Source organism: Mandrillus leucophaeus, unplaced genomic scaffold, assembly GCF_000951045.1.
Source record: "Mandrillus leucophaeus isolate KB7577 unplaced genomic scaffold, Mleu.le_1.0 Scaffold1418, whole genome shotgun sequence".
NCBI classification, from domain to species: domain Eukaryota; kingdom Metazoa; phylum Chordata; class Mammalia; order Primates; family Cercopithecidae; genus Mandrillus; species Mandrillus leucophaeus.
This window is the reverse complement of record NW_012101386.1, coordinates 140,941-155,952: the sequence shown is the minus strand read 5'-3', so window position 1 is coordinate 155,952 and position 15,012 is coordinate 140,941. Positions and strand designations below refer to the sequence as shown.

At 39.9% G+C, this 15,012-nt stretch overlaps 2 gene segments (V, D, J or C); both read right to left on the bottom strand.

Moving 5' to 3' along the window:
• LOC105535134 lies at positions 1–638 on the bottom strand. The segment is given in 2 exon segments: positions 1–416; positions 520–638. Coding segments are annotated over 2 exon segments (462 nt in total).
• A 12,475-nt stretch (positions 639–13,113) lies between these two features.
• On the bottom strand, positions 13,114–15,012 carry LOC105535128. The segment is given in 3 exon segments: positions 13,114–13,149; positions 14,474–14,790; positions 14,894–15,012. Coding segments are annotated over 3 exon segments (399 nt in total).

The following is a 15,012-nucleotide window of genomic DNA, read 5'->3' as shown; positions in this document are numbered from 1 at the left end:
TCACGGGGACCCCTGCAGGGAGGTTTGTGTCCCGGGCGCCCCCTGGTGGTCACGGGGACCCCTGCAGGGAGGTTTGTGTCTGGGCTCACACTGACCTCCCCTCACTGTGTCCCTAGCACAGTAATACACGGCCGTGTCCTCGGCTCTCAGGCTGCTCATTTGCAGAGACAGCGAGTTCTTGGCGTTGTCTCTGGAGATGGTGAATCGGCCCTTCACGGAGTCAGCGTAGTATATGGTTTTACCAGTGTTACTAATGGATGAGACCCACTCCAGTCCCTTCCCTGGAGCCTGGCGAACCCGGCTCATGGCATAATCACCAAAGGTGAATCCAGAGGCTGCACAGGAGAGTCTCAGGGACCCCCCAGGCTTTACCAAGCCTCCCCCAGACTCCACCAGCTGCACCTCACACTGGACACCTGCAAACAAAGAGACATCCTGGTCAGAAACTGCCACGCAAATCCACTGTTTCTCACACTCATATCCACTCACACTCAATCTCTCTAGTTTTCCCTGAATCACCTTCTAAAATAGCAACAAGGAAAACCCAGCTCAGCCCCAACTCCATGGTGGGTCCTCTGTGTTCAGGGCTGATCCCCAAGTGGAAGTTCTTGGAACCCAGGGCTAAGGCTCCTCTCTCAGAGCTGCAGGGTCAGGGTTGGGTCGGTTTTCATCAGTAGAGGGAGGGCCCTATTTGCACGTCTCCTAATACATAACAAGCTCTAGGTGGGACGCTTGAAGGCGACGGTGCCCTGCAGAAGTTTTATGAAAATGATGGTATTTGGAAAATACGCTGTCTTATGAAACTGTGCTGTGATAAACACTTTGCCATGATCACCCTATTTCATTTTTAAATATTTGTGTAAGCTATGTTATGTAAGAGTCAGTATTTTCTCCATTTACGGATGTGAAAGTGAACCCACACATGGAGGGGACTCTGTGCACATCTAGGAGCTCCTGTCTGGAATGAGTGAACCCCAGTAATTTGCCCCGTGCTCCTCATCACTGGCTGTGACTGCTCCTTAACCAACTCCAGGACAAAGCTGGGTGTGTTAGTGTTTTTATCAGAACCCACTTTCCATAAGAAGAGCACATGTGGTTTCGCTGCACTCCAGCACTTGCCTGAAAATATGGAGAGAACTAGGGTCCAGGCACATTAATTTTCAGGTACTTCTGACAGTTAACTTATTTTTTCTGTCTTTCTAAGTTTCCATTTGTTTGCTTGTAATACATTTTATGATGCTTAATTGAAAGGTAATATACTTCACACATTTAAAATGTACAATTAATAAACACGATGTGACTGTCATCATTATCAAGAAAGTGGACAAGTGAATTCTTCTCAATGTTTCCTCTTGTTCTACTGTATTCCTCCTCCTGTCCCCTTCCCTTCTACCATTTCCCCAGGCAACTACTGATCTTCATTATGTTACTTTAGATGCATTTTTATTTATCAAAATTTATAAAAATGAAATAACATAGTATGTATTCTTATTTGTTTGACTTATTTTACTCAGCATAAATACTTAGATATTTTACCTTGTTGTTCTGTGTCTCAGGCATTAATTTATTATAAGTGATGGGTAGTATTCCAGTGAACACATTTACCATAATTTGTTTTTCTTTTAAGCAGCTTAACAATATTTGCATTCTTTTATTACTCTGGGTCTTACTAAAAAATCTTCTACACAGCTTGGAAATGGACATAGATGAATAACATATTTTACTTATTTTTTCAACAACAATATCAACAATAACACATAGGCAGAGAAGCTGGAATTTTTCAATTTTTTTTGGAGACTGAGTCTCACTCTGTCGCCCATGCTGGAATGCAATGGTATGACTTGCAAACTCTGCCTCCTGGGTTCAAGTGATTCTCCCTTCTCAGCCTCCTGAGTAGCTGGGATTACAGGTGCCTGCCACCATGCTAGGCTAACATTTTTGTATTTTTAGTAGAGACAGGTTTTACCATGTTGACCAGGCTAGTCTCAAACTCCTGACCTCAGGTGATCCACTCACCTTGGCCTCCCAAAGCGTTAGGATTACAGGTGTGAGCCACTGCAACTAGCCAAATTTTTTTTCATAATACTTTAGATACTTGAAGTTTTAACATAAACATCAAATGTGAAATCTAGGGAGAGACAAGTTGAGACTTGTTGAGAGTAACAAGGCTGGGGTATGAGTTGAATTGAGGCAGCATATGTCTAAAATGTAGGCTGCTACAAGATAAAAACACACTTATACATTGGATTGCTTGAAGTCAAGTGTGGTAAATGTGCTATAGTGTGAATTTTTAAGAGACCACATCCTGAAGAGCTTTCCTATCCTATTGAATCCCTTTCCCCCAGAATGGGGACAGTCAGAGAAATCTTTTGGTCCAATGTGTCTGTCTAGGAGGGAAAAAGTGCCCACACTTCTGAAAAGCATTCAGACCCACCCCATTGGAGAACTAAGAAATTACTCTGCAGGGGCAAGCCACAAAAGCAGTATCTTGGGGGCACCGCTTAGGAACTGAGATGGGAAAAGGGGTCTTCACCTGAGTTCCATTGAGAACTACCTCCCCTCTCTTTCTTATTTAATCAGAGCCCTAATCTGCAGTTCAAGTCAGCAAATCTGGAAGGTGATAACACCAAAAGAGAACATTGGAGCTGTGGGAGGGAACAACTGGGGAAAACAAGAGGACTCCACCCCAGGGGAAAGAGCAAGAACACACAGATGGACATCTCATCAGGAGGAAGTTCAGAAACCCTGGAAAGCTGACACCCAGACTCAGGATCACAATATGGACCCATGACAGGTCAGAAAATATCCCTTTATTCTATTGTTTTCCACCAGTTTCACAATTGTCACTTAAATAACATTTTAATCCACCTAAGGGAGCTGAACATGATTCTCTGGAAGAGGGAACAAGGTGAAGCGGCAAAGCCAAGCAGGAAAGAAAAACAAGCTATCACTGGAGGATCTGAAGTCTCTGGTGGACACAGAAGAACAGACTTCAACTCTGATGTCCACTGCAAAAGAAAATGTCAAATGTAGCTCTGAGAAGATTCACAGACACTTCCACAATAAAGTCCTGGCAAAGATAAAGTGTGATCCAATACAGGCAGAAAATGCACAAAATGAAATAATAGACCAATAACAACTGTCCATCCCAACATGTGTGGCTATCAACAATTATTACGTAAATTAATGAGAAATAACAAAGTTGTAATAAATGAATGATCAGCACGAGATTTGTAAATGATACAGATATTATAATGATCTAGTTAAACAATATATGTAAAGTAGCTCTAATTCATATGCAAGAATCTCTTAAAGCAACTGTGAACATAATGCAGGACTAAATAGGCAACTGAAATATCAAAATGCTAAGAAGAAATCAAATGGAAATGCATAAGAAATCAAAAGGAATGCCGTATAAACATCGAGCCAGCTTTGGGCACAGTCCTCAGTAGAGCTGGCTCAGCTTTTAAATGAAACCATGCGCTTAAAATGTCACTAGAAATTTCACAAAGTAAATTGTAAAGAAAAGAAAGTGAAGAAAGAAACTAAACATTAATATCAAAATTATAGTATATGTATATTTTAAATCTGAGAAGGAGAAATTATAAATACAGAGAAAGTATTTGAAAAAATAATGGCTAAGAATTTTCCGCATTTTGTGAAAGACACTGAACTACAGATCCTGGAATCACAGAGAACCCCAAGCAGAGTAAACACAGATACAGACACACACACCACACATACACCACGGACAGAGTGGTACACAAGAAAAAGCTTACACATCGCAGACAACACACACATTTCCTGAACTTTATTCATCCTACCTAGCTGTTTTAAAATTATTTACATTTATAGTAATAAGTAGTAGTCTAAAATTAAAATATATTATTTTATGCCTAAGTCTGTCTATACTTAGCATGATCAAATACACAGTTTGGTGCAAATGAATGTAACTACATTGTTAGTTAATTTGCTATTTCAAAGAAAAATGGCATTTATTCCTGTCTCTGTGTTGAATCATCTGTAATGTACGCCAATGAAATTATTTTTAATTAAAGAGTGTTTTAAGTGGGCATATAATAACTGTTTATACTTATGGGTACATTGTGACATTTCAATACATGTGTGCCTGGAGGTATGACCAAAATCAGAACAATGAGCCAATTAATCAGCTCAGACACTAACATTAATTTGTGTTGGTAGCATACAAAGTTCTCTCTTCTGATTACTCGTAAACAGAAAACGTACAATATGTTGTTAGCTGTAATCACCATACTGTGCTGTGGGACACTAGAGCACATCCCTCCTGTCTACCTGTGATTGTGCGTCTGTTAACAAAACTCTTCTTATCTCTCAGTTTCCCCCCATTCCCAGCCTCTCATAACCACTACTCTACTATTTACTTCTGGAACACCAACTTCTTAAAAAATTCCGTATAACACAGAAACGCTGTATTTATTTGTCTGTGTCTGGCTTGTTTCACTCAAGATAACGGTGTCCAGTTCCATCCATGTTGCTTCAAACGGCAGAATTTCATTGCTAAGGCTGAATAATATTCCATTGTGTAAATATGTCACGTTTTATTTATCCGTTCAACTGTTGATGGACACATACGTTGATTTCATATCTTAGCTATTGTGATTAGGGCTGCGGTAAACATAGGTGTACAGGTATCTCTCCAATATTAGTTTTTTCTTTTAATTATTTAAATAGGTATATGCTCAGCAGTTGGATTGCTGGATTATATGGTAGTTCCATTTTTTTTTCCCTTGATAGCTGTACTAATTCACATTTCCACCAGTGGTCTATAAGAGTTTTCCTTTCTAGGCATCCTGGCCAGATTTTGATATTTATTTATTTATTTATTTATTTATTTATTTATTGTCCTTCAGACAACAGACTTTCTAGCCGAGATGAAGGGTGAAAAGGCATCTTATTGTGAATTTGCATTTTCCTGAATATTATCTACGTATGATCTGTCTGCCCTTTGCATGTCTCTCTTTTTTTTTTTTTTTTTTTTTTGACGGGAGTTTCACTCTTGTCACCCAGGCTGGAGTGCAATGGTGCGATCTCGGCTCACTGCAACCTCCGCCTCCTGGGTTCAAGCGATTCTCCTGCCTCAGCCTCCTGAGTAACTGGGATTACAGGTGTGCACCACAATGCCCAGGTAATTTTGTATTTTTAGTAGAGACAGGGTTTCTCTATGTTGGTGAGGCTGGTGTCAAACTCCCAACTTCAGGTGATCCGCCGACCTCGGCCTCCCAAAGTGCTGGGACTACAGGCATGAGCCACAGCACCCGGGTTTGGCCAGGCTTTTTCAGTCCTTCAGAGAATTGAAGAGTCATCTCCTCCCCTGTTCCCACCAATTTTCATATCTGTGGGTGACCCTTGAGAATGTCATTGCCATGTCTTACTACATAATAGGAGTCCAATCTGGCATGAAGCTGACGTGCTGGGTGTGTCAGTGTAGAACTGGGCAAAGAAACTGCCTGCACACATGAACTGTTGCATTCTCCAGGCCTGGAGCCTCTCACGTCTAGGCTTTGCATTTTACCCGTGATTTTCTCTGTCGTTAGTCAGTACAAATGTTATTTTTCACTTTCTACTGAAATAGCCTCACATAATAATCTAGAGGCATAAAGATTAAAAAATAACTTATTTGGAAATTAACCCAGGTTCCAGGTGAGGCCATAGTTAGTTTGTGGTGATAGTGAGACAGGGAGAAGCATGGCTGGAAACTATGACTGTGCTCATAAATGCTTCATGTTCATAGGGAAGACCCTGGACATACAAGGGAATTAGACACTCCCACTGATAACCTCGACCTAATATAATTTTGTGAATCATGCTCAATAATAAAACTCTAGGTTTTTGACTAAAATTGATGTTACTAATGTAAGCTTTTCCATAGAACACAATCCTCTATCTGATGTAAAATCAGCCCAGATGACAGAAGTGATTGTATTTATTAGAATTTTCCAATTTGTCAAACTAGAAAATAAACATATTTGAGGACAGTGCATGGCATTGGGCTGTTTTGTGAACAAAAGAGCATCTCATGTACTCTGGAACACCCACCAAAATGGACAAGTTAGGGAACTCTTAGACGCATCCCTTTATCCCAGATTCTGGGCAAATATAAAGGTGGAATTCAATGCAAAAAGTGGTAACACTGAAGCTAAGAAAACTGCCACCCCAGGTCATATCCTCAGAAGAGAAAACTGCTGAGAGAGTCACAGATGTTATTTATAAATATCAATGCTTAGCCCCTGATTTTAAATAAAAATGAATGAAAAATATCTAGTTATCATCTTTGCTTAATTTGTGCCATATTACTACAAACGAATATTTTTTGTATTTCAACTCTACAATTTATAGACAAATTGGTTATCCGATTAAATAAACACTGTGAGGGATCAGCAGAGGTTGATTCTTGATGAGGTGTGACGAGCTAGCCACAAAATCCTGGGAGAATCCTAACATTGGGACTGAGACAGAATCGAGCCACAGGGCGGGCCCTTTGGACACATTTCGGTAAACTTTCCTCTATTTCCACCCTTAACGGGATGTGAATATATTTTATTTATCATTTATCTGTGTTCTCTGTGTCTTGAAATAATTCTTTGACAAAAGGCTTCAGCCCTTTCAGTTGATTAAAAGCTTCTGCATTTTGTGTTTTTAGCCTGTGACCTGCCAGGTTTTGCATGAACTGAGTGAAGCCTGGGTGGATACAAGAGAGAAGGGGATAAAGAGAGGTGGATTACTGAATTCAGATATATAGTTATATAGGAGAAATAAAACCTAAATGGCTGATAGATCAGTAAGGTGACTATAGTTAATAATAATCTAATATGCACATTAAAATAGCTAGAAAACAGTCATTCCAATGTGTCTAGCATAAAGAAAATATACGTGTTTAACATGATAGATATATCAATCCTGATCGGATCTTTACACGTTTATAAATGTATCAATATATTACATGTTCCCATAAAAGAGGTATGTCTATTATGTGCCAATAAAATAAATAAATAATCTTCATGGCATGTTTTTACAAAAATGTTAAAAAGTTCTTCAGTTTATATAAAAATACAAAAGCCCTTAAATAGCCAAAGTAATTTTGGGCAAAATTTAACTCATATTCATAATTTCAAAATCAAATCTATATAAATCAAAACAGTATAATGCTGACATTTAAACAGACATATAATCCGATGGAACATTGTGGACAACCTGGGAATCAACCCATTCCTTCCCAAAAAACTGATCTTTGACAAATTGCCAAGGACACACAATAGAGAAAAAACAGTCTCTTCAACAAGTGGTGTGAAAACTGGGCATCCATATGCAGAAGAAAAAAAATGGACCTTACCTCACACAATACAGAGAAATCAGGTAAAAACAGATTCAAGACTTAAAAAGACCTGAAAATGTGGTACGAAGGTATCCATGTATGGTTTGGAACAAAATGTAAATGAGTACAGCCATTATGAAAAACAACATGAAGATTACTCAGTGAATTGAACATAGAATATATCCACTTCTGAGTATGCATCTAGAGAAAATAAAAGAAGTGTGTCAAGTATATGTTCATTGTGAGATTATTCCCAATAGCCTAGATTTGGAAAATAAGTCAATATCCATCTATGAACAAACAGACAAAATGTGGCTTACACCTACATAAAAGTGAACGTTATTCAGCCTTTGAAAACAAGGAAATTCTTACATTTACAACATATAGAGAACATTATGCCAAGTGAAATTAGCCAGACACAGAAAGACAAATGCTGCGTGATCTCATTTATATGTAGAATCTAAAATATTCAAGCTCTCCGAAGCGGAGTAGAATAGTAGTTCCCAGGGACTGGGAGGAGGAAAAAATTGGGTGATGTTTGTCAAAGGGTGAAAACGTCAAGTCGATGTGGTTTGGCTTTGTGTTCCCACTCAAATCTCATGTCAAATTGTAATCCCTGCATGTTGAAGGAAGGGCCTAATATAAGGTGACTGGGTCATGGGGTGGCCTTCCTCTTTGCTGTTCTCCTGAAAAAATTCTCAAGAGATCTGATGTTTTAAAAGTGTGGCACCTCCCCACTCACTTGCTATCTCTCTCCTGCCACCACGTGAAGAAGGTTCTTGCTTCCCCTTCACCTTCTGCCATCATTGTGTGTCCTGATGCCTCCCAGTAATACTTCCTGTTTAGCCTGCAGAACTGTGAGCCAATGAAACCTCTTTGCTTCATAAATTACCCAGTCTCAGGTAGTTCTTAATAGCAGTGTGAGAACGGACTAATACAGAAAATTTGCACCAGGAGTGGGCACTGCTATTAAGATACCTAAAAATGTGGAAGTGACTTTGTAACTGGGTAATGGGCAGAGGTTGGGAAAATTTGGAGGACTCACAAGAAGACAGGGAGATGTGGAAATGTTTGAAACCTCACGGAAGCTTGTTGAATGGTTTTGACCAAAATGCTGATAATGATATGGACAATAAAATCCAGGCTGAGGTGATCTCAAATGAAGAGGAAGAACTTCTTGCTAACCAAAGTAGAGCTTACACACTTTTAACTGAGATACTCCATTAGGGCTCAGCCCCTGCATCAGACTTCTGCCTGAATATCTAGGCATTTTCATACATCATCTGAAATCTAGGAGGAGGTTCCCAAACCTCAACTCTTGCCTTATGTGCACCAGCAGACGCAACACCACGTGGAAGCAACCAAAGCTTAGAGCTTGCACCCTCTGAAACAATGGCCTGAGCTGTACCTTGGTCCCTTTTAGCCATGGCTGGCATGAGAGGGACAGGACACAGGACACTTGCATTGCTTTAGCAAAAAGACTAGTGGCATTTTGCCCTTGCCCTAGAGGTCTGAGAAATGTTGAACTAGGGAGAGATGATTTAAGGTATCTGGCAGAAGAAATTTCTAAGTAGCAAAGCATTCAAGATTTGCCCTGGCTGTTTCTGAAAATGTAAGTCATATGCATTCACGAAGAGATGGTCTGAAATGTGAACTTAGGTTGAAAAGGGAAGCAGAGCATAAGAGGTTGAAAAAAAAATTACAACCTGTCCATGTGGTAGACAAGAAGATCCCATTTCTTGGGGAGCAATTCAAGCTGGCTGCAGAAATTTGCGTTAAATCATGAGGAGCCCAAAGGGATAAATGTCTCCAGAGCATTTCAGAGATCTTTTCCACAGCCCCTCCCATCACAGGTCCAGAAGCTCAGTAGACAAAGATGGTTTCATGGTCCAGGCCCAGGACTTGACTGCTCTGTGCAGCCTCGGGACACGGCAGCTTACATCCCTGTCCCTCTCATGCCAGCCATGGCTAAAAGGAGCCAAGGTACAGCTCAGGCCATTGCTTCAGAGGGTGCAAACCCTAAGGTTTGCTTCCTTCCACGTGGTGTTGAGCCTGCTGGTGCACATAAGGCAAGAGTTGAGGTTTGGGAACCTCCTCCTAGATGTCAGATGATGTAGGAAAATGCCTGGATATTCAGGCAGAAGTGTGATGCAGGGGCTGAGCCCTAATGGAGTATCTCAACTAGGCCAGTGTAGAAGAAAAATATGGTGTTGGATCCCCCACACAGAGTTCCCACTGGGGCACTGCCTAGTGGATCTGTGATAAGAGTGCCACCTTCCTTCAGACTCCAGAACTGTAGATCTACAACAGCTTGCACGGTGTGCCTGGAAAAGCCATAGGAACTCAATGGCAGCCTACGAAAGCAGCCATGGGGACTGTACCCTACAGAGCCACAGGGTGGAGCTTCCCAAGGCCTTGGGAGACAACCTCTTGCATCAGTGTGTCCTGGATGTGAGACATGAAGTAAATGGAAATTATTTTGGAGCTTTATGATGTAATGACTGCCCTGCTGGGTTTTGGACTTGCATGGGGCCTGTAGCTCCTTTGTTGTGGCCAATTTCTCCCATTTGGAATGGGAGCATTTACCCAGTCCATGCACCCCATTGTATCTTGGAAGTAACTTACTTTTGATTTTACCGGTTTATAGGTGGAAAAACTTACCTTGTCTCAAAGAAGACTTTAGATTGTAGATTTTTGTGATAATGCTGAAATGAGTTAAGACTGGAAGACTGTTGAGAGGGGATAACTATATTTTGCAATGTGAGAAGGACATGAGATTTGTGATGGGCCAGGGGTGGAATGATATGGTTTCACTCTCTGTTTCCACCCAAATCTCATGTCCAATTTTAATGCCCAAGTGTTGTAGGAAGGGTGTGATGGGGAGTGATTGAATCATGGGGTTGGCCTTCCCCTTTGCTGTTCTTGTGATAGAGTTCTCACAAGATCTCATGGTTTAAAAGTGTGGCACTTCTCCCCTTGCTCTTTCTCTCTCTCCCCTGCCAGCATGTGAAGAAGGTCCTTGCTTCTCCTTCAGTTTCCATGATGACTGTAAGTTTGCTGATGCCTCCCAGTAATGCCTCCTGTTAAGCTGGTGGAACTATAAACCAACTAAACCACTTTTCTTCATAAATTAAATTTCTCAGTCTCAGGTAGTTCCTTATATTTGGGTGAAAATGGACTAAAACACAGGTTGAAATAGTTCTAGAGATCAAACATACAGCAATGTGACTATACCAATGAATACTGTAAAACGTATCTTTCGCCAGAGAGTAAATCTTAGGTGTTTTTTTCACACACACACAATAAATTAAAGGCACAAAATGATAACTCTCTGAGATGGTAGGCATGCCAATTACCTTGATCATGATGAGCATTTCCCCAAGTATATCAAGACATCAAGTGGTGTACCTTAAATACATACAATTTTATTTGTCGGTGATAGCTCCATAAAGCTGAAAAGTTATAATGCATGCTTATATTAACACATATTTTATCAAAAACATGTGAGAATATAAACAGAATAACTTGTATGAAGATATTTATAATAGTTTTGTTTATGATATTTTTATTGGAAACAAATTTAAATTCCATCAACAGGAAAATGGGTATATATATAATCACTTATTCACTTTATGAACCAATTTATTTATTTAAGAAACTGTCATTTATTAATGTAATGGACTGATTCAGACATGAAATACCTACATGTGTATGAGTACATATGTATGTATTTATACATGATGACAAAACCTTGATAGATGCAATTACATGAATGAACCTCACAAATAGCAAAAGTAGCCCCTTACAAAAAATGATCTATAATATTTGATTCCATTTATATGAACTTCAAAACAAGAAAAATGGAGCTATAGTGACCGAAATCAGAACATTTTTCTATTTGCATTTCTCTAATGATTAATGATGTTTAGCATTTTAAAAATATATTTGCTGGTCACTTGTATGTATTCTTTTGTGAAGTGTCTGTTTGTGTCATTTGCCCATGTATTAGTCCATTTTCAAACTGCTGATAAAGACATAACCGAAACTGGGAAGAAAAAGAGTTTTAATTCGACTTACATATCCACGTGGCTGGGGAGGCCTCAGAAGCATGGCAGGAGGCAAAAGGCACTCCTTAGCTGGTGGTGGCAAGAGAAAATGAAGAAGAAGCAAAAGCAGGAACTGCTGATAAACCCATCAGATCTCGTGAGATTTATTCACTATCACGAGAACAGCACAGGAAAAATGGGCCCCCATGATTCAATTACCTCCCCCTGGGTACCTCCTACAACATGTGGGATTTCTGGGAGATAAAATTCAAGTTGAGATTTGGGTGGGGACACAGACCAACAATATCAGCCCACTTTTAATAGGGTTATTTGTTTTTGCTTCTTGATTTGCATTTAAATTTCCTATAGATTCTGGATATTAGGACTTTCTTGGATGCAACATTTGTGAATATCTTCTAACATTTTGTAGGTAGTCTCATTATTCTGCTGATAGTTTTGTTTGCTTGTTTGTTTGTCTGTTTGTTCATTTTGCTGAGCGGAAACTCCTTAGTTAATTAGGTCCCACTTGTCTATTTTTGTTTCTGTTGCAATCGCTTTTGGATACTTAGCCAAAAATTCTTTGTCAAAGCTGGGGTCGAGAAGAATATTTCCTAGGTTGTCTTCAAGGATTTTATGGTTTGAAGTCTTACATTTAAATAGTTCATCAATTTTGAGTTAATTTTACATATGTTGAAGGGAGACGTCCGGCTTCAATCTTCATCTTATGGCTAGCCAGTTGTCCCAGCACCATTTGTTGAACAGCACCATTTGTTTACTTCCTTACTGCTTGTTTTCGCCTGCCTTCTCAAAGGTCAGATGATTGTAACTGTGCGGCTTCAGAAGGTGCAACCACTCAGAATGGCTGTCACTAAAAAGTCAAAATACAATGGATGCTGGTGGGGCTGTGGAGAAAAGAGAACACTTATACTGTTGATGGGAAGAAGAATTAGTCTTGGCCACTTTGGAAAGCAGACTGGAGATGTCTCAAAGAACTTAAAACAGAGATATCATTTTACCCAGCAATTCCACTACTGGGTACACACTAAAAAGTAATTAAATAATTCTTTATTTGCGAACACATTTGTCAGAAACCCTCAAACTGTACATTGAAAATCTATGCATTTTTATGTTAATTTTATCTAAAAAAAAAAGTACATAGACAATTGTAGGCAATATTTTATAATGAAATTAAAATCTTCATAAAATATATATGAAAATTCAAATACAAAATGTAAATGTGATTTTTATAATAATTATTAAAATGTATTCAGCTATACTAGAATAAAATCCCAGAAATAAGAAAGATAAAAGTGATATATTTAAATGAAAAATTAATAAACACAAATTTCACAGATAATTATAACCTGTCTAAAATCATGTGGAACCTTTTATATTATTAGTTATGCAAAATTAATAAACTAGTGATATATTTTAACCTGTTTTATCAGGAAAAATTACAAATATTTTGTGTAAAATCATAACTGGGACAGCCAACAGGAAAATAACAATATTTGCAAGCACATGTTTTAAATGTTAATATATTCTCAATGTTGGCCCAGTTATTACAGCTGTGGTCCCGAGGAGATGGCCTAATCCAAGGAGAGGAAGGCTCCAGGTCGTGTGGATTCACACTGGGCACCTGCTTCTGCCCGTCCCGCAGCCACTCCCTGAAGCCTTCAGGAGACAGGGGTGCCGATGGGGCCTTGAGACGATCTAATGAGATCCAGAAGTGAAGAAAAAGATAATGATCTGGGATAGATTTTAAAATTTAAAATAGAAATTTTATTGTAAATTCACAAATTACTGTTATTTATATTCACAAGGCAAGAAGCAATATTATGATTTGTGAATATAATATGGAATAACTAAGAAAAATAAGAAATAATTAAGATAATTATCATTCATCGCTTCAAATTCTGATCATTTATTGTGACATTTCTTTTTTTCTTTTTTTTTTTTTTTGAGACAGAGTCTCGCTCTGTCGCCCAGGCTGGAGTGCAGTGGCCCAATCATGGCTCACTGCAACCTCCACCTCTAGGGTTCAAGCAATTATCTGCCTCAGCCTCCCGAGTAGCTGGGACTACAGGCGCCCGCCACCTCGCCCGGCTAGTTTTTTGTATTTTTTAGTAGAGAGGGGGTTTCACTGTGTTAGCCAGGATGGTCTCGATATCCTGACCTCGTGATCCGCCCGTCTCGGCCTCCCAAAGTGCTGGGATTACAGGCTTGAGCCACCGCGCCCGGCCTATTGTGACATTTCAAATGTAGTCTTAGCTCTTTTGAAATGAACAATATACAACTTTTAAATTAGCAAATATAAATCAATTCACGTAAACAAGTAAAAATAACAAATCAATTATGAATTACTCTAATAATTTATATTTTTGTCATCATTAAGTTTGTTTCTTTAGGACATATTTTCAGAATTATTTTATCGGAATGTTTAATATGAATGCCTGCACATATATGCATAGGTCTGTGTATTTATGCATCTTTCTTTTTTCTTTTTTCTTTTACTTTTTTTTTTTTTTGAGATAGAGTCTCACTCTGTCACCCAGGCTCGAGTGCAGTGGCCCAATCATGGCTCACTGCAACCTCCACCTCTAGGGTTCAAGCAATTATCCTGCCTCAGTTTCCCGAGTAGCTGGGATTACAGGTGTGAGCCACCATACCCGGCCTATACATCTTTCTGTGTGTATAAATATATGTCCCTATAGCTATGCAGTTGCTAATGTCAACAAATGTTAATAAAAGTCTGGAAGAATCAGTGCAAATAATTAGCAATGTATATTTCTTGAAAGTATATATTTTAAAAATCTATATGGAATTTTAATAATATTTTAACACTAATGATAACAAATTCATAATAAATACAAGTAATGAAATATCACAGCCTAGAATGCTCCAGAGTTCTGCAAACACAAACCTGACTTCTCCAGCTGAGGACAAAGGAAACCTCCCCCTGCACCTGCTCCTGGGACCTGTCCCGTCCTCAGTGGGTCCCGAGCGCCCCCTGGAGGCCCCGCGCGCCCCTGCAGGGGGGTTTGTGTCTGGGCTCACACTGACCTCGCCTCACTGTGTCCCTAGCACAGTAATACACGGCCGTGTCCTCGGTTTTCAGGCTGCTCATTTGCAGACTGGCGATGCTTTTGGAATCATCTCTGGAAATGGTGAATCTGCCTTTCACAGACGCGGCGTATTCTGCTGTCCCACCATAAGCTTTGCTTCTAATGAAACCTACCCACTCCAGCCCCTTCCCTGGAGCCTGGCGGACCCACTGCATGTAGTGGTCACTGAAGGTGAATCCAGAGGCTGCACAGGAGAGTCTCAGGGAACCTCCAGGCTGTACCAAGCCTCCCCCAGACTCCACCAGCTGCACCTCACACTGGACACCTGCGAACACAGAGACACCCTGGTCAGAAACTGCCACTCATATCCACTGTTTCTCTCACTCATGTCCCCTCACACTCAGTATCTCTAGTACACCATGAATTACCTTTTAAAATAGCAACAAGGAAAACCCAGCTCAGCCCGAACTCCATGGCTGGTGGTCTGTGTTCAGTGCTGGTCACCAAGTGGAAACTCCTGGGAATCCTAGGCTGGGGCTCCTCTCCC